Source organism: Glycine soja, chromosome 20, assembly GCF_004193775.1.
Source record: "Glycine soja cultivar W05 chromosome 20, ASM419377v2, whole genome shotgun sequence".
NCBI lineage: Eukaryota > Viridiplantae > Streptophyta > Magnoliopsida > Fabales > Fabaceae > Glycine > Glycine soja.
Genome location: NC_041021.1, coordinates 791,872 through 818,650, shown reverse-complemented (window position 1 = coordinate 818,650; position 26,779 = coordinate 791,872). Strand labels below are relative to the sequence as shown.

Genomic DNA, 26,779 nt, shown 5'->3' with positions numbered 1-26,779 from the left:
CGCGAAGCTCAATTAAACGCTGGTCATAGAAAAACTTCATAGTCATGAGAGAGTAATCAATAAGGATCGGTCCCAATGTCTTTAACCATTGTACTCCAAGGACAATGTTTGCTCCTGCAATGGGTAAGACCTAAAGGTCCACGTCACAAGTGAGGTCCTGAATGGTGAGAGTGACACGCGGACACCAGCTTGAGCAAGCTAAGTGCTGGCCATTACCCACTAAGACCCGTAAAGGGGTGGTGGTCTGGGTTGGAAGACCAATGCTCTGCACCAATTCTTCTTGAATGAAGTTATGGGTGCTTCCCCCATCGACGAGAATGACGACATGGTGGCCGGAGGCCAGACCCAATAAGCGGAGAGTTTCGGGTGCTAGATTACCCGATAGTGAATTAAAACTAATTTGGGCCGCAGTTGGGTTTGGACTGTCGGGTGGGTCGGGTCCTGGGTCCAAGTCCTCTATAAGAGGGTCAGGGTGGTCGTCCTCAGCAGCCACCAGGAGGAAAACCCTAGAGGCACATCTGTGACCTCTATGGTACTTCTCCTCGCAGGTAAAGCACAAGCCGCGTTCACGGCGAGAAGCGATTTCAGCTGGAGACAAACGCTTCACCGGAGGAGGCCTTGCTGACGTCGCAGGAGACGAAGGGGCCTGGAGAAGAGCAGGTGTGGAGTTCTGTCGCGGTGGAGGAACCGAGAGAACCGGAGGAGCGCGGTTGCGGAAGGATGAACGCGTGTCGAGGAGCTTCTCCTCCTGAAGACGCGCGAGTCCAGCAGCTTGCACCAAAGTCAGAGGCTGCAGCGATTGCACCTCACGGCGGATTTCGGGAGTCAAGCCCGATATGAAGCAGCTGAGTAGGAATTGGGGAGGGAGACCGACGATTCAGTTAGCGAGTTCCTCAAATTCCGACAAATATTGAGTCACCGAACCACGCTGAGTGAGCTTGAAGAGACTACCAGTGGGATCATCATAGTGAGAAGGTGCGAAACGGGTCTAAAGAGCTTGAATGAAGGCAGGCCAGGAGGTGAGTTGGCCGTTCGTGGTCATCCACTGGAACCAGGCGAGAGCCCGGCCGTCCATGTAGAAGGACACAATGGTAAGTCTGTCGTGTTCGAGGGTAGTGTGGTACTGAAAATATTGATTAATCTGGAATATCCACCCGAAGGGGTCAGTACCATCAAAACGCGGAATGTCTAATTTCATTCTGTGGTTATGTGCAGGTACAGGGGAAATGGAAGGTGTAGGTTGAGGTGATGGAGAAGGGGAAGTGGAGGGTAGCCGGAGTAAGAGCTCATCGAATTTCTGGGCCATGGAATGAACAGTTTCCCCAAGGGAGACCTGTAGGGTGGTAAGCTTGAGGATGGCTGTTTCGAGCGGAGAGGATGAGGTGTTGTGAGGTTGATCGGCCATGGTGAATGAGAGCACCAAATGTTAGGTATGAATTTGGCTGGTTTCGAGGACCAGTTCCTCCAGAGAAAGGGAAGGAGAGAAATTCAAAGCTGAGTATTTCATTCATAATCTGCTTATTACAATTAGTCCATATTTATAATGAAATTCCTAACAGAATTGTGATTCTGTGCTAGGTGCAAAGATTACAAAATATGGAAGTTTGTTATGGTTGCCCCCTGATCCTCGACAACAAATCCTTGCAGATTCTTCTAGTGCTAGCTCATTCCTCATCACACGAAATCCTTCAGGTATGAAGGTTTGTTAAGTATCCTCTTTGCTCTGCCTTCTATTTGGGTCTCTGTGTTGCTGTTTGTACCCTATTTTGGGTTTGCTTGTTGCACCTCTATTACTTGCTGCACCCCTCTTTGTCTATCAGAAATTGTGCTTCAATTATAATTCATTAGGATGAATAAATTTATTCTGATCGTGCAATGTATTACAAGTTTAAATATTACCAAGTTTTGATGCAAAAGCTACCCTTATTCTTCCCATTTTAAATTCGAGATGTAAGGAATGAATAGTGTTTATTGGTTGAAACGTGTGCAAAGTAATGAAGACCGAACGTTCAAAAACGAAAACAAGGTCTTCTAATTTAAAACTGCAAGTGTAAGCTAGAAGACTATTCTCAACTCCTCTTCTCATTTCGCTCTATATGGTCCACACGCTGAATGTAACTTGCAAGCTTAATTAACATTCTATATATTCCGCGCTGCAACTTCCCAATTGGTTCGTCTAGACCATTAATTCAAGCCACAAAAATGGTTGAACAAGTTGATAAAAAAAAAAAGTGGTTGAACAATTCACACAACATTAATATTCTCATTGAAAATGAAAAACAAATGTCAAAACCAAAATTAATATTAATGTGCTGCAATGTGCGTGGTTATTTCACCTTAGCCACTAATTTCAAGCTTAAATATTGAGTGTTAAATATTTACAACCAGAATTTTATTGTTCCTATTAATTCTACTTTGGTTACTATAAAAAAAAAAAAAAACCTAATCAAAATGGAGTACTTGTCATTTCAAAGATTACACTTATTGCCTTGTATTTTATAATATTGTAACAAATTACATACAAATATAATTGATGTGACTATATATAATTACAGTCACCAACCGTTTTCCAAAACATTGTATATAAGATCTCTGTAAAAAAAAAGACCAGTCATATATAGCCTATATAATCTATATATGATCTATGTCTGTTTCACTCCACCTACAAGAAAAGGAGGGAAAACAACCATAAAATATCTAGATCGTCCCCGAAAAAAAGAGAGAAGAATTTAAGTCAATATACGCCCATATACAATTTTTATATTTTTCTGAAACTCAATTTAATTTGTACAAAGCCACCATACACCTCCTTGATCAAACTCTTTGTATACAAAGATCAAAAGTGTTGTATATACACAAATATATATGAATCTACCACAACTCTCTATAATCTGAAGTCTGTCAATTAAATATCACATAACAATTCTTGTATATGATCATTAATAAAAATCTACCACTAACGTACCTACGTACATTGATGTTTTGGCCGCCTCTATCTATTTTCTTTCACTTTTCTTCACCTTAACCAAATGGGTTCCTCGTTGATGGTTTCCAATGCAGGCTTCCTTGACCTACAATAACTAAACCTATTCCGAAACCCTGACTCAACCTCTACCCCTTCCAAGCTCAACCTTGGGACATCATCATTTGTTCCAACACCTTCAGCTAAATGATCACATGACATTAAATCTTTGTCGTTAGTTATCCGTTTCGCGGTCATATTGGCCGCCATGAAAAGCACTGCCACGTCGGCGGCAGTGACAACGGAATTGAGTCTTCTCATGGGGAAGAAGATGTAGACGTTGCCACACTCCAACTCCTCGTCGGCGCCGAGAGGCGAAAACCGGCGTCCGATGTGTAGGGAGTTGGAGTTGGCTAAGAAGTGAGTGGGGCACTCCATCATGAGCTCGGCGACATTGATCACTTGCTCCTTGTATTGCTTCACTTCGCCCGTGGGGAAGATCACGCGTGCTGCCCTTGTGTTCTTCATCAAAGGAGGAGCCAAGGTGCAAGAAATGTAATTGCCCATCACCAAAAATTATCAATTAATTAAACAAGGAGAACAAAAAAGATTAATTCCTAACTATAGGAAGAGAAAATTGGGGTTAAGAGAGAAGAAATGGGTTTTGGGTTGAAAAGAAAGGGCTCACATGAGGAATCGAAGATGGACGATTGAGTGTATATATATATATATACATACGGTGAATTAAGAAACGAGATTTTTTTTTGTTTTAAAAAGTTGAGATAAAGGAAAATGTTTAAAATATTACCAAGTATGGCTAAAACTGTTCCAACTTCCAAGAAACACTTGGCCAGATTTCTATCTTTTCCCTAGCTAACTTGATTTTTGTTTTTGCCTGTTTTTCTTTCTTTTTTTTTAATTTTATTATTATTCAGTCAATGAAACATGTCCACTTCAGTTCATGAAATTTAATTAACATTGAATGTCTTTTCCTACTTTAATTAATTATAAAATCAACAAATAAAAGTATTTAAAAACATAACTGGAATTTAATTTAATAATTACTAAAGATCTTTCGAGCATAACATAAAATAGTACGGACGTAACATAATTTTATTAAATGCAATAAATCTATTTACTTTCAAGTCTTGATCAACTGATTCTCTCCCTCTCTCTTTGTTATATCTGAACTGATATCAATTCTCTCAAATTAATCTATTAAAAAAAATATACATCATACTCATTAGTTGTAATTGTAAAGTCAAAATTAATACATTTTTAAAGTTATTCTATCTCCTCATCAACATCACAATCTTAAAAAGAAATACAGACACTTAAATGTATAATACATTCTATGCATATCAATCAAAAATAAATTGTCTACTTGGTAGCAATAATCTATTCCATGCATTGACATGTAATTTATATCATATAATGGAAAGCATCATCCTAATAAATATGTTATATTGTAATCTTTCTCCTATGTGAAATGCATCTAAACCAAAAACTTAACCGGTCTCCTAATTAATTAGTTAATATAGATTTTGATCTATTAGTCGTAATTCATTTGATATGATTAGAATTACGCCAAACTATCAAGCTATTTGTTAAGACTGTAACAACAGAAGAGCACCAAATTATTATAATAGAATCATCAACAAAAAAAACACCCAAATTTCCGTTAAATCTTGAAAACCAGGTCATCACAACATATTTTACTTAAACCAAGCTATCATAAAGAAAACACTAAATTGGATAGGGGCCATTGCTTCCGAATTTTGTTAGAATACTTATAATTTGTTTGGTAGAAATTAAATTATTAACATTAAAAATAGAGTCTACACAGATAGTTTGATAATGTATTTTACTAATAATATGATATACAAATAGTGTATATCAGCTCTTCCAAAAAATAAAAATAGTGTATATCAATTTTATATATGTGGCCGGGGTCTTTTTAATTAATATAAAAATTATACTAATTAATAGAACCATATCACACTCTTTTAAAAAGAATTAAGAGTATTTTAAAATAGACATATTTTTAATTTTTAATTAATCAATCTCTTAATCGTATAACTCTTCATTAGTAAAATTATTAAAAATATTTAAAAAGCCAATGAATTAATGCACAGAAATATTGTTTGGTCAAGTTGGGAATACATTGGAACTTCACATTGTGAAGAGTTCTCAAGTGCGCGTGAGACGTGTTGACCAGTGCGGTTGTGGGAGTTAGGTACTTTTATTTGTGTGGCGTGGGATTTGTAGTTTGCCGCTGCGCGTTGGATCCAAAGAAATGTGTGGAAGGTTCTAAGTACAATGACGTGTAGTATTTTCTTAAAGTTAGGGTTAATGTTTCAGTTGAATATAATTATTATTATCATTTTTTAGTACTTCATTGGTGTTCGTAATGATGATGTGCAGTAATCATGATTGTGGACAATGTTTATGATGATGATGTCGATAATGATATGATGAATGTTAGTAATGACAAAGTTGATTATGTGAGTGGTGTTTATGGCAATAATGATTATGATAATATTAATGATTGTGGTGAAGGTGATCAAAATGACAAATAATAGAAAGAGTATGATTAAATGTAAGAATGATGTTTTTTTATATAAAAATAAATAAATTTACAATTTTTTTATTGAAAATAAATGTAAAATTATTTGAATTGAGTCAAAAAATTATTTTAGTTCAATTTTTAGTAAAAACGTGTTGTTTAGAAAATTTAATTTGTTGAAACTAAGCATAAAATTCATTTATCATTATTGAGGAACTATGTATTAGTTTATCATAATCTTTCCTAGCTAGCTAAGAACAATTTAAAAATTTAAAAATATTTTTTTAATGATTAATTTGATAATTAACTCAACATTTGTACGTACATTTGAAACAATATTAAACGAATTAATGTTTATATATGCATGAATAATTATCTTATCAATATTTAGTGGGAACATAAGGAAGAGCATGTGCCAAATACCAAGACGGGTGTGAATGGCATCCAACGTTGAAGTTAGCTAGTGGGATTTGAATTGCTGGCTTGCGAACAATAAACTTTGAATTTAAATTCTCATGTAAATTATTTAAACCTCCCACCACCAACTCTAGTAGGTTTATTGCCTATGATCTGTTAAAGCAACGATAGATCACCTCAATGATTAAATTTACTTGCCTTTGTGATGGACTAATTAATAGGCTTACACTCACTTATATATATAGAGTAAATTACACTCACTTTTATGTTTTTTTTTTAATTACACCTCACATTTCTTTTTTTTTTTCATCCTACAAAAACTCTCTTAATTGTTTAGCTCATATTACACTAGATTCCCTCTCTCCTAAACATCATCTAATAATTTAATAAAAAATAGACACATGTTAATTACATGACTTTTAATGAAAATTTATATATAAAATATCTATATCTTCTTCCTCTTAACTCCATAAAAGACATAACATCATTTTCAACTTAAAAATATTTTAACACTCTTTTTTTTTTCTTTTTAATTGGACGTGAACCTAACTTTTTGTTGGACATGAACTGAACTTGTTGGTACGTATATTAACACTCTTTCTTCTTCTTATTCTTTTTTTAAGTTCATTTTTTTTTGTGTTAGATCATTTGGTTGTTGTATTTTTGTTGGATATGTTCCTAGCAAATGCCTATTGATTGAATATGACAATTTGCTTCAAATTTTAGTATTTTGTTCTTGTATTTATGTTTCTAACTCCTTTGTTTGAAATATTTATTTTTTATGACTAGGTGTTTGATATAATGTCTTAATCAAAAACTTCATCTTCTTCAAGTGTTAACAATAATGAAGTAAAAGTCAAATAATAAAGGAAAAAAATGTTATTAGAATAAGAAATGTCTATTCACAGGATCAATTCTTAATTTGTTATTGAGTATTTAATAAAGATGTTAGAATAATTTTGTCTGCTCACATATTTTAATTAACGATAGTTGGTTGCTTATTGGACATGTTCCCGACAATGCCTATTGATTGAATATTTATTATACTTAACATGTATAATTAATAATTACCATCTTAATATGTATATTTGATATTTCTTTTAAAAATTATTAAATGTAATTATTAATTGCAAATATTAAATATAATAAATATTCATCATTTTATTAGTATTGAATATATTCAGTAATATACTTATTATAATAATTTATTATATACTCCCTCCGTTCTTTTTAATTTTTAGATTATTAGAATTTTTTTATTAATCATTTTTTCAAATTTAAAGATTCTATTAATTACTCCTTTAGAAATTATACCCTTATTTGTCACAAATTATTTTATTAGAATAAAAAAAATTATTGCATTTTTTTGTTTCAACAAAGAAACCTTAAGAGACAGACAAGACTGCAAATAATAAGCATAATAAATATTTATGATATTTTTTATTAAATAAATTTGTTAATGTACTTATTAAAAGTATTTGTTATCTGTTAATAAATATATTTAATAATAAAATAACAAATATTTATTGTATATAACATTTATAACTAATACTTATATTTTAGCAATTATATTTAGTAATTCCTATAAAAAATTATTGAAATACAAGTATTAATTATTCTTTTGAAATTTATTTTTATACTTATTGAAATATAATTATGAGAAAAATGTATTCAACTCCCTTAAAATTTACTCTTTTTACAAATAAATACCATAAACTTTAATATTGTCTCAATTGATCCTTAAATTTTAGATTTTTTGCAAATTGGCACAATGAACTTTAATTTCTTTTAAATTATTCGTTAAACTTTACCTCATTTTCTCATAAGCACCTAAAATTTAATTAGGTCTCAATTAATTCTTAAAATATACCACTTTAATAAATATTCTCTTATATGAAATTGGACTTGGAGTTAAACTACTAACAAAAAAAAAACTGTTTATTTATTTAATGTTAATTATTTATTAATCTTATTTCTATAAATAAATTTTCCAATCATTAAAACATAATAAATTTTATCATTAAAGAATAAAATATTTTTTTAATAATGTTATTATTTCCCCTTTTATATTTTCAATGTTCATATTCTTTATTATATTTTAAGTATAGAATCATGAGTTGTAACAAAAAAAAAAATAATGAAGGGATAATATTTAGATAAGTAACTTAAAAATTGTAAAAAGGATAAATTTTAAAGATAAATTGAAATGAATTTAAAGTCAAGGTGTCTATGTACAAAAGAAATAAAGATCAAATATCTATCAAAATAAATTTAAAATTTATGTTGTTTATTTTTTTTTAAAAAAGATAAAGCTTAAGGATTAATTGACACAAAATGAAGTTTAAAATATCTATTTGCAAAAGGAAGTCAAGTTTAACCAGGCATAATGCTATTTTCGCATAAGTATTAATAATAAATATGAAATATAATAAAAAATTGTTATTTTTTATTATTAAATATTGAATATATGTATTAATATACTTATTATAAGTGTTTATGATAGCTGTGACATTTAAGTTAATTTGATAGTTAATTTTGACTAAAAATGATTATAATTTTTTTACTTTATTTTTTTAATGAAATAAAAAAAAATTAATAACTTTATAGTTTTTTATTAACAAACTTTAAAAGAAGAAGAATTTAAGTGCTTTAGAGGAAAGACACATCGAGTCTGAGAAGAAGGCCAGGAAGCATAATAAAAAGACATATCGAGTCTGAGAGCTCTCTAATGAAGAAATCCAAAGTCTGAGTCTATTTCATAGGAGAAATCCCCCTTCTTTAGCCATTCCTCCCTTTATTTGTTATAGTCATCTAACTCCTTTTTCCATCCACATTAGCACCTGAAGCCTCTCATGAGAGGCTAAACCTCCCTTGTTGGGAGTCTGACAGGCCAAACAACTATTTTTCATTATCTATTTAATGCAATTTAGTTTCTATTATTTTTCTATGTGTTTTTCTGTTTGTTATGGTCTGATCATTCATATAATGTTTAAAAGGTAATACATTAAAAAATGGTTATTTTCTAAAGAACTCAGGAAGTGTCTCAATAAATTTATTGCTAGAAATAAATTGATATTTGTTTTGCCCAATTTATGCATCTCTAATCTGAATGTGATTTATTATTTTTATCTTTGCAAAGGAATTTGGGTGAAAATAATAAATAAATTAGGCTCTTCGTACGGGAAACCAAAGATAAAATATATGAGTAGATGTGGGTGGAAATAGATATTTTATTAGACACAGAAAATCATTAACATTGTATTACAAATATTTTTGGCATGTTAGGTCCCAATATTATCACTTTCTGAATTCACCTTTCTGCATTTAAATCATAGTTTATTTGTCTTGTTATTTCTTTCTTTTTCTTTTACTCCAATTTTTACACTTACATTTCTCTATCTCTTCTACTTCTTCTAATTACTTAATAATTGAGTTTACATCAATTAAATACAACCAAAATCCTTGTGAATTCGACATTCGGACTTTCGAGTCTTTTACTACTTAAAACGAATTGGTACACCTGCCAACGAGTTAACAATTTACAATTAGTTTTACAAAGAATCCAAGAATTTCTTAACTTAATTTTTTTATATAATTTACAATTAATTTTTTGAAATCATAAATTTTAAAACTTGTTAAAGTTTTCAAATTCAAATATGTGCATGACGTACAAATCTATTGACTAGCATAAAAATAAAAGAAAACAGGGGAAAGAGAATGAATTAATTGATTAAAAACAAGAACATATGTTAGAAGATATAAAAGGACATTGGATTGGAAATGAGTATATATTATATAATTAGAATTCATGAAGATGGAGTTTAGCTTTGCACAAAATTTTTTTTTGGAACTATAACAAAAACAAAGACAACGATTTTAATGGCATTGCATACTTCTCTTTTAGTAGCCATCAATTGTTGGAGGAGGAGGCGACGAGTATGCAGATCCAAAGTGTGGTGGGAGGACAACATCATCCCATGTTGGTGGTGGGGGAGAGTAAACTGGTGGTGGTGGGGAATGGATTGGTGGAGGTGGAGAGTAAACTGGTGGTGGTGGAGTATGGACTGGAAGAGGAGGTGAGTGAACTGGTAGTGGTGGGGAGTGGACTGGAGGAGGAGGTGGGTGAACTGGAGGTGATGGAAAATGTACTGGGGGAGGTGGAGAGAGACCTGGTGTTGGTGGTGGAGGAGAATGGACTGGTGGAGGTGGAGAATTGATTGGTGGAGGTGGGGAGTTGATAGGAGGAGGAGGAGGTGAGTGAACAGGTGGTGGTGAAGAATGTACTGGAATAGGAGGTGAGTGAACTGGTGGTGGTGGGGAGTGAACTGGAGGAGGAGGTGAGTGAACTGGTGGTGATGGAAAATGTATTAGGGGAGGTGGAGAGAGAACTTGTGTTGGTGGTGGAGGAGAATGAACTGGTGGAGGTGGGGAGTTGATAGGAGGAGGAGGTGAGTGAACAGGTGGTGGTGAAGAATGTAATGGCATAGGAGGTGAGTGAACTGGTGGTGATGGAAAATGTATTAGGGGAGGTGGAGAGAGAACTGATGTTTGTGGTGGAGGAGAATGGACTGGTGGAGGTGGGGAGTTGATAGGAGGAGGTGGGGAGTTGATAGGAGGAGGAGGTGAGTAAGCAGGTGGTGGTGGAGAGAGAACAAGTTTTGGTGGAGGTGGAGAGTGGATTGGTGGTGGTGGGGAGTGGATTGGTGGTGGTGGTGAGGACACGGGGGGTGGTGGTGAATGTACAACCTTTGGTGTTGGAGGTGGCTCAACCTTTGGGGTTGGAGGTGGTTGAGCTTTTGGTGTCTCGAGCTTTGGAGGGTTAGACTTAGGTGGTTTTGGGACAGGTGAAGGTGATAAAGTACTCCCATTGTCATTACCTTTGCCTCTACCACAATGTTTGCTACAATCCACAAGGCGAGTTAGCAATGGAAAACATTGCTTGGATGACTTTTGATTCTTCCTTCCTGATAAGCAATTTTTTGAGTCATCCAAAGCCACCAATGAATTGGAAGAAGGCACACAAGCTTGAGCTTCCCCATTAAAGTAGTTGTTAGAGAATGTGAAGTTCTTCAACAAAGGAAGTTGGCAAACAGTGTTAGACACATATCCACTAAGCTTGTTGTGCTCAATGTTTATGACCTCGACATTCTTCAATCCTGACAAGTTAGGAAGAGTCCCTATAAACCCATTATGGCTAGCATCCAAAACAGTTACACTTTCTAACATTCCAATCTCTTGTGGCAAGCAACCTCCAAGGTCATTGCCCGTGAACACAATCTCATTCATGTTTTTTATGTTCACAATAGACTTTGGAATGCAACCTGTGAATTTGTTGTTAGCAAAGGTCACAACCGAGGCCTTGGATTTTCCAAGAGTATCTGGGATGATAGATGTGAAACGATTGTTGTTCATAAATATTGCATCAAGATCATTCTCAAATAGCTTTGGAGGTAAAGGTCCTTCAAAGTCATTGTATCTGATATCCAAGTACTTCAAGTTTGGCAATTTGAGAACCACAGATGGAAAACCACCAACAAAGCGATTGTTGCTAATGTCAAACTCATATAGAAGTGTAAGATTCTCCAACGTCTCAGGCACAATTCCACAAAATCTATTGGAGTTAATGTGGAAAAGTGCAATATCTAACAAGTTGCCTAACTCTTCTGGGAGATGACCGGCAATGTCTGCGTTGTTGAGATCAATACCAGCAACCACATTCAATGTGGGATCATCAATGGCGGGAGCACAAAACACACCGTTGTAGGAGCAAACATCTTCACCAACCCAATTACCGGTTGTGTTCAAAGGGTCAGAGTAAATAGCCTCTTTCCATGCTTGAAGAGCAACATAGGCCTTTTTTAGCCTTTCATTTAGAAGTGGTGCATCATTTTGAACTTCGAAAGTTGGTGGAATGGCACCAACTACAGGTGGTGGAGCAAGTTGTGAATCATCTTCAATTTTTAGAGTTGGTTCAATAACATCAACTTCAAGTGTTGGTGCATAAGCATTAGTGTCTTGGAATATTATTGGTTCATTAGGGAAAAATCCATCAAAATGAGCACAAGTAAAGGTTGAAAAGATAGACACAACAATGGAAAATAGGAGGTAGCAACCTAAGGCCTTGTTTGAACAATGGTGAGCCATAGCTGACCACCTTGGTTGGCCCAAGGCTCCGTAGTTATGGGAATATGAGGGAATGGTCAAGACATCATATTGAGGTAGAAAGCAAGGTTTGTTGGTAGACAACCATTAAGGGTTGTAGAAAACTATAGCCTCTTGCTAGTTTTAGTTCCGAATAGCATGGATACTCTCTAACATACCCACAAATTTTGGCATGCCTCTAATCGTTATAATTGGGCATGCATGTTTAGAGAGCATTTACGTTGTGATCATGATGAGATAACCTGGTATAAAACAAGTCAATTAATAATAAATTGATTGACTTGGTCCTTCTATCCAATATTAGATTAGTCTTTATAGTACCAAATTAAAAATACATATCTATATTAGATTGTGACAGACAAATGTAGGTATTATATAGGGTTTTCCCTTATCTTTTACTATAACAACCTTCTGTTTAACAGTTTATACGGTCTTTGGCTATAACATTTTATCAACTTGCTACAAAAGTGAAAGAAAAGTGATATAATATTTTGTTTTTTATTGAAAAAAATTATTATCCTTTTTCATTATCTTATATATCTCCCTTCTTCCTTTTATAAGTTTTTTTGCGAATTTGTTGAGTGGGTTTACATTCACACTGTAAAGCATCTATGAGGTGCACAAATTTAGACAAACTATAGCTATTGAATTTGAAATTTGAGTACTGACAAAGCAACCGTAGGTGTTCGTCTAATTTCAATCAATCATTCATGTAATATCATGCATGCAGAGGGTCAAAAAGAAAAAAAAAAAATAGGCCACGAGTGCATGAATAAATATTCAAATTCAAGGCTATTCCACAAGCCAATGGCCAAAAATTAAATATTACTGCATGGTCCTATAGATCATATGGGGGTTATATGGATCATATTCATATTAGATATTAAATGAAATATAGTACTTGGCTGAAAAGGGTCATAATTGTGGGAGGACATCATCATCCCATGTTGGTGGTGGGGGAATGCAACAATCATGTGTATCATATTAAGATCAACTATCTGATTTTTTTTTTTTTATATTTATCCTATGTATACAATATTAATGATTTTGACATGTTTTTCATATATAATGTCATTTTATCAATATTCAATTTAATATCACATCATCATTTTTCATTTTTTTATGTTCTTCGATAACTTAATATCTCCATACAAAAATGAATTTTATTGCAAATAAACAAACACATTCAAAATGTATTCCCCACACATGCACGGGCCAAAAAACTAGTTGAAATTAAAAAAAAAATGTCAATTTCTAATAACAAGCTGATATATATAGAAATAGGAGGAGTTGATTGAGAAAGAATTACTTAGGTGGCTGGGGACAAAAAAGAAACGAACTGAAACCGAACAAAGATAGCGAGGTTGTCGGTGTGACATTTTCATGAAAGTGGCAAGGAGTTCGGTTTCAGTTACAGAAGGAAAAAGAAGATGGGTCCTCTAACACCCACTCCAACAATGGATATCATCTATGATCTCATTGAAGAGGCCAAGCTCCGTTTTCTATGGTGGGCTCTTTGTATATTCGCCATTTCCTATTTCTTCACTCGTAAGTTATTCCCTATCCCCCCCATTCCTTCTGTCTTCTTTTTAATCTCACGTTCTCACAATGATTCCTTGTTGTTGCAAAATGAACCACGGATTTTGACAGATACTGCTGACATGGTTAATGTCTAAAATATACGACACAAGATCACCACATACATACACGAATAAGGAGATTTTAATTAAATGAAATATGAGAAACATATAACAAAATATCTATATTAATGGAATATTCATTTTTTTAAACCAACCTTCTATGTTTTCTCAAGTGTATTGTTGGGTAAAGGTGATGACTTAAGTTAATCAAGCAAACAAGTAATTTTTGAATCAGACACCTAAGAAGTGTAGTATAAGTTTCTGGGTATGTCAGTGTCGGAAACGTGTCTGACATGGCGATACTTTGAACAAGAGAGGTGTCCATGCTTCATAGATTGTAATTGCTGTTTTATTGCTTTTCTATCTGGGTTTTGCTTTAAGGCTCCAAATTTTGAGTCTTTAATTGAAACTTGCCTTTTTCCCACCTGGGTTTTGCTTTAAGACTCCAAATATAGAGTCCTGATCGAAACATGCCATTTTTCTATAACCAAAACTTAGATGCAGACATATCCTTAAGTGCTTTTGGTGTTGTACTTCTGTCAGAATTTGAGTTTCAACTCGGTAAGTTATGGTGATATTTAATGCAAACCTTTATTAAGCAGATTATTTAAGTGAAACTCCTATTTTGATTAGAGAACAACACCAATAGTACCTAAGGAACTGCATCTAAGTTTTGTCCTTTTCCCACCTACTGCAAAATTTAGAGTCTTTAACTTTAAATGTAAATTTTCTATTTTTCTATTTGGGTTATGCTCTTAAGAGTTAGGACTGCCCATTTTTATTTATTATTTTATTGTTGTTCTTTGTTGTACACCACAGATACAAGTAAATCAATGTGGATGAATCTTCCCATGTCCATTCTGTTTGTTGCTGCTCTGCGCATTCTTCTGAACAAGGTGGAATTCCATTGGAAGGTTCAGCCACCTAGATTACAGACTTACCTATCTCATTTGGAGAAAAATCAACTGCCTTTGAATGACGAACGCCTCTCTTCTTCACCTCCAACTCCCAAATGGAAGAAGAAGATTGATTCTCCTGTTGTGGAGGCTGCCTTGAATGATTTCATTGATTTGATATTGAAGGACTTTGTGATAAATATGTGGTACGCAGACATTACTCCAGATATGGAGTTTCCTGAGCTGGTACGTGACTTAATCATGGATGCTATTGCTGAAGTGTCAGCGAGGGTTAAAGAGATAAATCTCGTTGACTTGCTCACAAGGTGCATGATTTTTCCCTCTTCAATTATTTATTTGCTTCTGGAAGAAAGGAATTTGGCAAGTTCTCTAGTTTGTTATGTGTCACTTATGATTGCAGGGACATAGTTGATTTAATAGGCGATCACATAGACCTTTTCAGAAGAAATCAAGATGCTATAGGTGTTGATGTTATGTTAACCTTATCTTCTGAGGAGAGGGATGAAAGATTGAAATTCCATCTGTTGAATTCTAAGGAGCTTCATCCAGCACTAATATCTCCAGAGAGTGAGTACAAGGTGTGAGTGGAGTGTCTAGATGTCGTCTATGTTTTTCTTTTGCAAAATACATCTCATACCTCCATCTGATGATTTCTCTTTCTTTAGGTTCTTCAGCGGTTAATGAGTGGATTATTAGCTACAGTAATAAGAAAACGAGAAGTTCAATGTCCTGTCATTCGATCTATAGCTCGAGAAATTGTAACTTGTTTGATAGTGCAACCTGTCATGAATTTGGCTAGCCCTGCGTAAGCTGAATATTTTGTCTTAAATTTCACTTACTTTAAATCTTTCTTGTTGGGCCGATGGGCATTAACAATTTGTAATCTGTTGAAGGGTTTCCTTCGCCAATATCTTTAGATAGAAGTCAGAACTTTTTATAGTTTGTTTGTATTTATAGCGGGTGAGATTTCGGATCAGACTTGATATATATGGGACATAAATCACCTTTCTAGTTCCTACCATGGTTTTGTTCTGATAAGCTTCAAGGTTGAGATATAAAAGAGTGGATAGAAGTATGTATTACTGGTACTTCCTGGCAGTAGCCAAATTTGAACATCTAAGGCCTAGGGGAAATATTATGGGATTTAGGGTTTTAAGAGTTGGATTGAGGAATGGGTCTTTAAGTATGCTTATGAAGAAGAATAAAGTGTGCTGTGCCTGTGATCCCATCTACTAATTGGGATTCCTTTTTGAAACAATAGGTTTGGGTGTTTCCTATCAGTCATCTTACAGATGGTTGCTTTATCAAAGAGCACTCTCTAAACTTATGTGAATAACTTAAAAAAGTGTAAATAACTTGACAAAAAGATTTATATGTAAATAACTTAACAAGTGACCATCACAGTAAGTATCCAATAACATAATTAAAGCTTATGTGAAGATCCAATGTATGGTGATCAATACCCTGATTGTCAAAATTGTATGTTTAAGAATACCATTGGTAACAACTCAAGTGCTAACTAATAACATACTAACTATTTTAGAGAGTCCTCTTTGATGAAGAAGATTTTTCCCCCTTAAGATGTATTTTTGTTTGTTTGGGAGACTGGAAAGTCAAACAAAGTACATGCTACTCACGTTAAGCTCTCAACTGGGCTAATTTAATACCTAATTACAAGCCTAAAGTATCTTGTCTATTGATCCAAGAAAAAAAATATTTAGCTTGCTATCTAATCAGTTGAAAACACTTCAATGCACAAACATTGAAGAAACTGGATTTTCATCCTGATTAACCTGTTACCGTGTTACACTGGTTATCTAAGACTGAAAGTTTGTAGAGATTTAACTAACTTATTCCAATTTCTATTCATGTAAACATATTTGTCTTTATTATCAGGTATATCAATGAGCTTATTGAATCCCTTCTAGTTTTCCTTAATGACGAGTGTATAAATTGGACGGGGGGCGGCGATCATTCAACTAATACAACAATTCATAATCATGGTCATTCTGGTGCTGCTGGGGGTGGACATGATAACCATGCATCCTCTTCTGATTGGGCACAAATGCTGGAGGCTGCAACTCAGAGAAGAACTGAAGTTCTTATGCCTGAGAATCTTGAGAACATGTGGGCAAGAGGAAGGAATTATAGACGGAAACAGCATAAAAAAACCAAAGTTGGCTTTCAGGACCCTTCTGTGAAAAATCCTGCTACAGATGCAATTCCAGAAGGAAAGTCTTCTCTGCATTATGTGAGTTCAGATCCCCTCCTAACTGCAGGAGGCACAAATAGGTCAGAGTCTCCACCAGATCATGACAAGGAATTGTCTTCTGAAGCAGATCCACTTGATGAGGTGAAGGATATGAAGGACTTCAGTTGTAATAAATATAAGGATCCGTTCAAGAGATCTAGGAGTGCTTCTCTTGTGGGAATCCAAACTTATAAGGGAGGATCTCCAAGGTCAGAGTTCCACACTGCTGAATCTGAGAAACATGGTGAAGGATTTCGAGGAAAGAGTAGTTCTGACATGGTTGTTAGAAGAGAGGCACATGTTGTTCCCAAGCTTCGGTGCCGGGTATGCACTTTTTTACTGATATTGTTGCAACTTCTGATTTATACTATTGTAAAATGTAAATCAATTTTGAACCTATATAATATTCACTCTTATATAAATCAGAATGGATTTCAAGTTGTGATAGACGGGATATTTTGGTGTGCTTCCTTTATTCAATTTGATTGTTGTTTGTTGTCTACTTGTACACTACAGGTGTTGGGAGCATATTTTGAGAAACTAGGATCCACTTCTTTTGCTGTCTATTCAATTGCAGTGACTGATGGTCAAGAGAAAACTTGGTTTGTTAGAAGAAGGTAGAGAAAACTTGCTTACATTCATTTCTATAATAGTGGAGTGCACAAGTTATGTTTGTTTGAGTTTGGATAGTTTCCAACAAGTTAATAAGAATTGGGTTTATACTGATTGTAAATTTCCATATTTGGATTTTAAGTTTTTAGCAAACAATAAAATATGGGACCACTCAATTGTATTTTTTGTTGAACCATTCGCTTTTCCCCATTTTATAGTTTAAACTAATCCTTGATATTGGGGAATGAGTATGATGGAGTTTCAAAATTGTTTTGTTCCATATTTATATTTGTGCTTTAACATCATTGAACTTTCTTTTGGTGATATTCAGATACAGGAATTTTGAGCAATTGCATCGACATCTAAAAGATATTCCCAATTACGTGTTACATTTGCCTCCCAAAAGGATATTTTCCTCAAGCACGGAGGATGCCTTTGTCTATCAGCGTTGCATTCAATTCGATAAATATCTCCAGGTATTTTCAGTCATTTCTACTATTCTTAATTTTTTGTGTTGTGTTTTTTTAACATCTATATCATTGCATCAAATTGATGTCTTGCTTCAGGACCTCCTATCAATAGCTAATATTGCTGAACAACACGAAGTATGGGACTTTTTGAGTGTTTCCTCAAAGGTTTGTATCTGCTCGTCAGCATTTCTTATCATAACATTCACAAGTGGCTATTGTATAATTTTTTCCGGTACTTGAAGATGGGGAAAACGACAATCTAACAAATTTTTTCTTTCCTGTTTTTCACCCGAAGAACTACTCTTTTGGGAAATCTTCTTCAATGATGAGGACCCTGGCAGGTATATGGTTTAAACATTTTGGATTTTTGTCATACTTGCTGTTTAAGTGGTGACCCACAAGTTAGGATTCTCTATTATGTCCCCTCATGCAAGGGCCTTTGGGCTCAAAACATGAACAATGCACAGGTCCGCCTATTCTAAAAATCAACTTTTAATAAGAAAAATGAGGGGTGGCAAGCAAGGATTGAACTTTAAACCACTTGTCATAGAGGGCTTTGATACCATATCATGAACAAATTATCCCAAAAGCTTAAGTTATTAGGTGAAGACACACGTGAATGGTTTTATATTGCATCTAGCATATTTATGATTGTTGTGGGGCTTGTTGGCCAGGATTGACCAGGGGTTTGGTAGCTTCTGTAATGTATTACATTTTTAACAATTGACAAAACCTTTCGGTTGATGTAGAATATAGATCTTCTATGCCTTTAGTGTTTGGTATTTCACGTTGGAGCCTAAGCTGTATTTTTATAGAATGTTTTTCCAATGAATTGTTTATCTCAAATTGTTAGAAAAATGTTTTATAAATGACTTTTCGTTTCCATTTAGCTTATCACAGAACTAGATTTCTGTAAAGCTACTCATGAGAAGATTGTGTGTTGAAATTTAATATGCCATTTTACTAATTTTTCATCATTCTTTCTTTGTTTTCCATCATTTAAGCATTTATTTATTGAAGTTAATCATTATTTGCAATGGTTTTTCCACGTAAAGCTTATTTTTTTTTTGGTTTTTTCATGTGTATTAATAATTCTAAATAGATCCCCTAGTAGTAACACCTATGCTACTAGGTAGGGGATGAGAAGTAGAGAATCAGCACGTGTGGGTAAGGACACAGGAGGACTGAATGGGAAATTTTCAAATATAGCACGAGGAGAAAGGAGAGAAATTCAGTATGGGGATTGAGATAAATGTGAAGAACAAGAAGAGTAGTAGTTAGCCAATAAATTGTGTGAAGGTTGTTTTAAGGCTTTTTGAGAATGGAGGTTGGCAGACCCTCAAAGATCTGAGGGTGTTTCTATCTTTATTTTCCATTTCAGTTTAACCAAGAGACATTTTACCTATTGTTACTAGCTATACTGTTGTCAGCAAATGAGTTCCTATTATAATGCTCAAACTTTTTTTATACTGGCAGTCAATGTAGATGATGCAGTGGATGATATTGTACGCCAGTTTAAAGGTGTTTCAGATGGTTTCATTCAAAAAGTTGTTGGTTCATCATCCCCTTCTACTGAAGGTTCTTCTACATCAACCAGTAGGAACATGTCCTGGAATGTGGATGAAATGGATAAAAGTATTTCGAGGCAAAATACTTTAGAGTGTGTATTAAGCTCTGATAATGAGGAAGGTGATGAGAATATTGATAAAGAAGTAGCAGAAGACAATGAGTGGAATTCTGACAATGAATTGAGCTCAAAGGATTATTCACAACACCTAATAAATCATGGTAGTGAATCTAGTAACTTGGATCTTGATAGAAAACATGATGCAACAGTGGAAGCCAAGGTTGGCAAGGATGTGCCAGCTACAAATTTCAATCTAGTTCCTGATAATTTGGAGGACGTTCCACCTGAGGTCTGTAGTCTGCTGGGATTGCTATCCTTTTTTTTTTTATATGCACTGCACATTTGTTGATTGTGATATTTGGTTTGTTGTTTTTTACTTATTAATGTGTTCTTAAGTTATGCATTAGCTGCTTATTCTCTTTGGGATCAAGCTGTTGAATGTTATGCTGCTGCCTACTTGGTAATGTTGGGAATGACATTTAGATTAATGATACCTGATGAAAACTGTACAACATTACTATAATAGTGTTGGTTTCTTTGGGGGGGGGGGGGGGGGGGATGATCCCTCCTTCAAATAAAATGGTAAGACGAAAATAAATCTGTGTTTATATTGAATTTGATTCCATTAGCTGGCTAAAGGCTTGTTTTATTCGTTTGTGTGGTGAACTGATATGAAGCATCCTAATTTTTCTAGATTTGCTCAAGTGTTTAAACCTCAGTTAGCCTAATTATTAGTGGAATCTTTTCAACAGGATGTTACATTCCTATAGTTTTTAATTGTAAAAAATGAGCATCACGAGGCAAAATGATGGTGTGCTCTGAGAAAATATTTTGGAAACCCTCTGTCAATTCTAAAGGAAAGAGTAGTTATTTAAGAACTAGAACAAAGCAAGACTGAAGTTTTACTTGTGATAAGCAGGATGTTGTCAGGATCTTGGCTTTTCATTTGCTGTCCATTCTTTGATGATTACTTTTTCTTGTTAAATTAGTTGTCAGTCCCTATACTTATGGACAATATTCAAATACATTCCTACATTCAAAAGTTTGTAACTGAGTACGTATAATTTTAAAATTATTATTTGAGTCCCTATAATTTCAAATTTCTTAAATCAGGAGGTCCCTAAAGTTAAAACACTGTTACGGTGCTCTAATAGTATGCCAGATTATAGGATCCGATCAAAAAATTTTGAAATTATAAGGATTTAAGAGTTTCTGATTTTGTCCCTATAATTTTTTAAAAAAAATTAATTAATTGGATTTCTATAAGTTCAAACTTTTAATTTGAGTTCATGAATTCAGCCCTCCATTAATACAGTACATAGGTGCGCTGACACTAGGGTCCGAATTAGAAATTTTGAAACTATAATGACCCAATTATAAATTTTATAGGGACCTATTTGAGCATTTTTAAAAATTACAGGAACCATGGATCAATTTAACCTTTTTATTTTTGGTTTAGAAGACACTATTAACCTTCATAATTTTAACCATTTTGCAGTGGACCCCACCTAACGTTACTGTCCCTATTTTGAATTTGGTTGACAAAGTATTTCAGCTTAAGAAAAGAGGATGGCTAAGGTATATTAATCTTTCTGGTCTTCCTATAATTCCATGTTGACTGCTATTGTCTGTATATTGTCAAAAACTTTTAATCTTATGCCAATTCATAGAAGCTTCTGTTGGTGTTGTATTTAATGTTTTTAATATTGTTAAAAACCAACTTGAAAGAGTAAAATAAAGATGCAAGCCAAGACAAAATCCAATTCCAACATGAACAATAGCAAGTTCACAAGATATAGCAAATATTGAAATTAACGAGTTCAGGGAAGAAGGAATCAAGTTCAAAGAATTATCCTAATTCGGCCACCAACTACTTATGACTTATGTCCAATCCAATCCCCAAGTAAAGCTCAACATTTTTCTTGTACTAATTCAATGAATCTATTGCAATATTCGTTTACAACCTACTAGAGTTTGTGTTTTCAAAGAAAATGAATCAGAAGCTAAAGATATTATTCCACAATGAAAAATATAATAAAGTACATATTTATAGACTTAAGACTCAGAAGACTCTTTGAGAAGCTAGCTATATTGCTGCGTCAGCAATGACTGGTGACAAACAGTGACAAAGGTAGCTGGAAAATGGCTGTTGGACAGAAGCAGAAATACCATGAGGAGATGCCAGAAGGACATTGTGGCAAGGGATGGCCGGAAAATTCACAAATGGTGACTAAAAAAGTGATAGTGGAATAGTTGTTTTTTTCCCACAAAACATATATATATATATTTATAAATTTATAGGCACTAGGGGTACCAAACCCTTTTACACAGAAGATGATACCACTATGATACCATGTTGAAATTATGGAGTTTTAGGTATTGAGAAACAATTTGAGAGAATAAACAGAAGAGAGACTTTGCATGATATTCTATTTTGGATTGTGACATATTACAATATGATATGTTACTAAAACCTCAAGACTAATCATAAGCCTAACTAAATGGATAAACAACTCATATGATAAGGAAATATGGTAATAAGTTCAAAGAGATAATGAATAAATATGGAAACTAATCTAAAGGACAATCTAAGATACTCTAAGATATGAGCAAGATATTTTGGACATCTTCATATATTCTATTGAGAGACAAGACTGATTTCTACAATTTCACCTAACAGCTTAAGATTTTGGTATGTCCCATTCCCTTGCGTGGTATAAGTTATAAAGCCTTCATGGTGAAATGATTGCAATTTGATCCTTGCACTAATTAATATAATTTTAGCACAACTTTGTGATGATTGATGAATGTATGCTTTGTCATACTTTGAACCTAAAGGGAATTGTTAGACTTCGAGGAAGTGTGATAGAAATAAAATTCACTCTTTGGCATGTACTATCTTGATTTCCTTTTATTTTTTTATTTGTCAAGAATATATAATCTACCATAGGCTGCTTATTTCAGCTTCATGTTTTCTTCAACATTCATGCTAATAACCAGTAGTTAGATTTCAAACTTAGGCTAATTAGATTTGACAGAGCAAATATAAAGTGCCATGATGCTGTTGATTTCTTTAATTTCCAGGACGTAGAAGTTACTAATGCTAGTTCCTTTCTGTTCATGCAGAAGACAAGTGTTTTGGATATCAAAACAGATATTACAGGTGGTGATGGAAGATGCTATTGATGATTGGCTCCTGAGTGAGATTCATTGGCTCCGCAAAGAGGAGACCGTTGCCCTAGGGATTCGGTGGGTCCAAGATGTAAGGATTGAACCAAATTTTTAAACATATTTTACTGGGACATTGTTTACTTACCAAGAGATTTTTTTTTAAGAAAATGCAAATTAACTGGATCACACCCTAAACACACTATTTCTCAATTTGATGTGAGCATCTAGACCACTGGATTGTTTGTGGCTATTTTACTGCTAGCTATACCCTATTTACTCTCACTGAAAGCTCTAAACACTAATCAAAAGAAACTGTTTCAAGATGAGAGCAAACCAAATATTCATCAAACACTCGAAAAAACTACTTTGAGTGTAGGTGGTTTCTGGTCAGGCTGTGTTTCTGGTAGACATGCAAGATTGATGAGTTTTTATGGATTAATGTCATTGCTTGTTCTCATTTTTGTAGTTTTTATTTTTGTGCTCTTTTAATTTTGGCTTCTGTATTTTACAGGACATCTTATCCTCTATGGTTTTTAATTTCAATAGATATTATGATATCATCAATATAAAAAAAATTCTGTCAATCTGTCCAACCTTCACCAGCCAAAAAAAAAAGAAACATTATAAAATTATAGCCAATGGCTTGTGCTTATGTTTCTTGTTGTCTACTTCATGCTTGCAGATCCTCTGGCCTGGTGGTAAATTTTTTTTAAGAGTACAGACCCCTCAGGTGTTAATTGGTGGCAGTGCATGTGATCAAAAGTCTTCAGCAACCATAAGTGAATCTGGTGGAAGCAGCATCCCCAAATCACAGTCAGGGTCTTTCGAGCAACAGCTTGAGGCTACTCGTAGAGCAAGTGAATTGAAGAAACTGCTCTTTGGTTAGTTCTATTTTCTGCAGAGTCCTATACTGATGCATTGAAATGTATCAGTGAATATTCTTGCTCTTTTGAAATTTTATTTAAATTTCTTTCTTTTATATCTTTATCTTCCTTCTTAGGCAAGTACAAACATCCTGTTCAAATTTAATCAATTTGCATAGACATCATCAAGGTTTATTAATTTCTTGTAATCACCTCCCATGTGGTTCAGTAAATTATGTAATTTAGTAGTAAATAAAGGCATTTAGCAAGTTTGATTATCCAGTACTCAAAAGGTACCAACTTCTAAAAATTATGGTTCCATTATAATTAATTTGAGAGTAACTTCATTCTATGAACAAAAATTTCATGACCACAGAATGTATGATTCAAAACTCGATGGGGTAGTTGGTCGAAGTTCGGATGTGTTTATACATTTTACCTTCTATTAACATACTAGGAATATTTTCCCAAACAGGATATTGCTATGTGTCTCTTCTTTCGGTTTTTATTTTCTATTTTTTAGTGATTTTTGTTGTAATCTTTTACTTGTTTCCTAAATTTCTTTCTCTATTATCTTCCTCTATTATGGTTTTTCAGTTCCTCTTGGTATGAACAAAATATTGGATTCCAATTTAATTAATGAAAATTTTGAATTTCTGGAAAGTTAAATATATATCATTTTATTTGTATAGGAAACGAGTTTTTTGGGCCACTGGTATAGATTTTGTCATTTGAAAATGCAATTGATAAATTTAATGTACTATTTTTCTCCAACCATCAAAGTATGTAAAAGTAAAAGTGTAATGGTGGAACATTACTAGTTAGTTGGAATTCATGATGTAGTGCAGTATTCTAGCTTTGTAAACCGGTTGGAAGAAAGGTTGTTGGAAAGTCACCTTAATTTAGGCCTCTTTGGGGGCTTCATTGATTGCAGCCTCAGGAGGTGTGTTTAGTGCCAAATTGGCTAGAGATGTAGTTCTTATAAGGTTTGAGAAGTCCTTACCTCACAAGCTGATTATGTGAAGTTAAGTCAGTCTTAAGTTTAAATTCTAAGATGATATGAGAACTTATCCTAACCTCTTTATTGGGCTACTTGTATTGTCACGCTCCAGGCCCATAACCTTCGGCGTGAGGGAATGTGTTGAAAAGATGTCTTGGCTTCTTTGGCTACCTTCATTTTGAGGGTTGTATTTAGTTTTACATCGACTAAAGATGTGACCAATGTAGTCTTTATAAAGTTTGGACAATCCTCACTTTACAAGTTAGTATGTTAGGGTTCAATATAGTCATATATGCAAATTCTAACATGATATTAGAATTTGTTAGAATTATTATTGGACTACATATATTGTCAGGCTCCAAGCCTATAGCCTTAGGTGTGACGGGTGCATTGGAAGTCACCTTAATTGTGGTCACCCCTAGCATGCCTTAATTGCGGCTTATTTGGGACATCAATTAGATATATGACTTAGAGTTTATGAAGTTTGGACAATTCTCAGCTTATAAACTAATAAAGTTTGTCTCTAAGCTCAAATTCTGAGAGGTTTCCTTTTTAACTTCATGGCTTTGTTGCCAATGAACGTGTCTAATTTGAATGTTATGGTACTTTCTTGCTGTTTGTATGGTCTTTGTAACCTTGTAAACTATGAAGTAAACTTTTCCATTCCTAGACTTTAACATATAAATTTGCCTCCATTTTTGTCAGATGGAGCTCCATCAGCCTTAGTTAGCTTAATTGGTCAGAAGCAGTACAAACGCTGTGCCAGTGATATATATTACTTTAGTCAGGTTAAGTTATTTCCCATTGATGTATATATTCACTTGGTAACTGCTGACTTTTTTCTTTCTTTTTGCTAGTTTTTGTTGTCTACTCACACAATTGTGTTATCTTAATTATTTCATTGCAGTCTTCTATATGTGTGAAGCAACTTGCTTATGCAATACTTGAACTTCTACTTATATCCATCTTCCCTGAGTTGCGGAATGTTGTCATTAGTGTTCATGAGAATATGCACGTTCACCAGCCTGTATAGAGTTTCCTTAACAGCCACTTGGAGTGGCCCCAGCTTATGTTCATGAGATTGGGAAGACAATGCATGTATTTTGTTGTATGATGCCATTGTTATGGTTAAGCTGGCTAGTAGTGATTTTATAAGCTAGAACAAGAGTCATAATTGATGGGGGAGAGCTTAGGAAGTTGTTTTGTAAACATAGATTGTGTACAGAAGCATTCAGTTTTGTGGACTCTGAATGCTTTCTCAGTGTATTTTTCCATTCCACGGGAATTTTGTATCGTGGCAGACTCATGAAACGTATTACAAAAAATCAGATCATTCCATGTTGAATTTTGTAATGTTAGAAGAGAAAAAGGATCGACACAAAAATAGTTATAGTAAGACCAACATTATTTGCGTAAGTTTCATTAATTTTACTTTTGTCTTTCTATCATAATATGATGATATTAGTATGTCACTGAATGGAATTCTTTATTTGTGAGTACTTGTTTAGCTATTCGTCTTCTTTCTGTTACGGATTTTATTTAAAAGCCACACCCAGCGTTACCAATGCTTGACACTTAAAAATGTATAAAAAATTTAAATGAATACACTACATAAACTTAAATGTAATAACTCATTTTAAAACTTGGGTAGGATGTAAAAATGCATGAGATTGTGATCATTTACACCGGGTTAATAATAATGCTATAATGATGAGTAAACATAAACATTAGTTAATTATTTGAAGATTTTATTTTTATTCTCATAACTTAAAGTCAAAACTAAAGCTGAAATAATCTCTCGCAGAAGGATAGAGCTAGAGAAAAAAAGTCAAGAGAACAAAAAAAACTAACACTGATATATAATAGAGACTTATGGCTGTAACTTTAAACTTGAAACGTCAAAAGTTGTGCCAACACACTTCGACGTGTACCTGATTTTCTAGTTTTGCCCTTTCCTAACGTAAGTGGTTCAAACATTTTTTTTTTCTTTCAAAAATATGTTTTATATCCGAGCATGACTTGAACATATAACTTTTATATTATTAGATGAACGTTTTAAGTTAATAAGTTAATTATATTATAAAATAATTAATGTTATTATATATAATATTAAAATTTTCA

General features: G+C 33.9%; 3 protein-coding genes across 3 annotated transcripts; 1 reads left to right on the top strand and 2 right to left on the bottom strand.

Annotated features, from left to right (window-relative positions):
- Positions 1 to 2,728: 2,728 nt before the first annotated feature.
- LOC114402644 lies at positions 2,729 to 3,672 on the bottom strand. Its single transcript, XM_028365292.1, has one exon. The coding sequence runs from the start codon at positions 3,527 to 3,529 to the stop codon at positions 3,017 to 3,019; it is 513 nt and encodes a 170-aa protein (XP_028221093.1). The 5' UTR covers positions 3,530 to 3,672; the 3' UTR covers positions 2,729 to 3,016.
- A 6,047-nt stretch (positions 3,673 to 9,719) lies between these two features.
- Positions 9,720 to 12,157, bottom strand: LOC114403045 (pollen-specific leucine-rich repeat extensin-like protein 1). The gene has a single exon (XM_028365756.1). It carries the CDS (start codon positions 12,087 to 12,089, stop codon positions 9,846 to 9,848), a length of 2,244 nt encoding a protein of 747 aa, XP_028221557.1. The 5' UTR covers positions 12,090 to 12,157; the 3' UTR covers positions 9,720 to 9,845.
- A 1,273-nt stretch (positions 12,158 to 13,430) lies between these two features.
- Positions 13,431 to 26,135, top strand: LOC114402470. Its single transcript, XM_028365050.1, has 15 exons — positions 13,431 to 13,655; positions 14,567 to 14,969; positions 15,065 to 15,242; positions 15,330 to 15,469; positions 16,561 to 17,239; positions 17,432 to 17,532; positions 17,859 to 18,003; positions 18,094 to 18,162; positions 18,293 to 18,338; positions 19,474 to 19,913; positions 21,123 to 21,202; positions 22,751 to 22,886; positions 23,478 to 23,676; positions 25,364 to 25,446; positions 25,566 to 26,135. Exons 1-15 carry the CDS (start codon positions 13,538 to 13,540, stop codon positions 25,689 to 25,691), a joined length of 2,943 nt encoding a protein of 980 aa, XP_028220851.1. The 5' UTR covers positions 13,431 to 13,537; the 3' UTR covers positions 25,692 to 26,135.
- The last annotated feature ends 644 nt before the right edge of the window (positions 26,136 to 26,779 follow it).

Excerpts from the sequence above, each read along its gene's own strand:
- LOC114402470 (XM_028365050.1), top strand. The coding sequence starts at position 13,538 with ATGGGTCCTCTAACACCCACTCCAACAATGGATATCATCTATGATCTC. Across the intron at positions 18,004-18,093 it reads AATTCGATAAATATCTCCAG|GACCTCCTATCAATAGCTAA; the intron begins GTATTTTCAGTC and ends GTCTTGCTTCAG. Across the intron at positions 18,163-18,292 it reads TTTTGAGTGTTTCCTCAAAG|AACTACTCTTTTGGGAAATC; the intron begins GTTTGTATCTGC and ends TTTCACCCGAAG.
- LOC114402644 (XM_028365292.1), bottom strand. The coding sequence starts at position 3,529 with ATGGGCAATTACATTTCTTGCACCTTGGCTCCTCCTTTGATGAAGAAC.
- LOC114403045 (XM_028365756.1), bottom strand. The coding sequence starts at position 12,089 with ATGGCTCACCATTGTTCAAACAAGGCCTTAGGTTGCTACCTCCTATTT.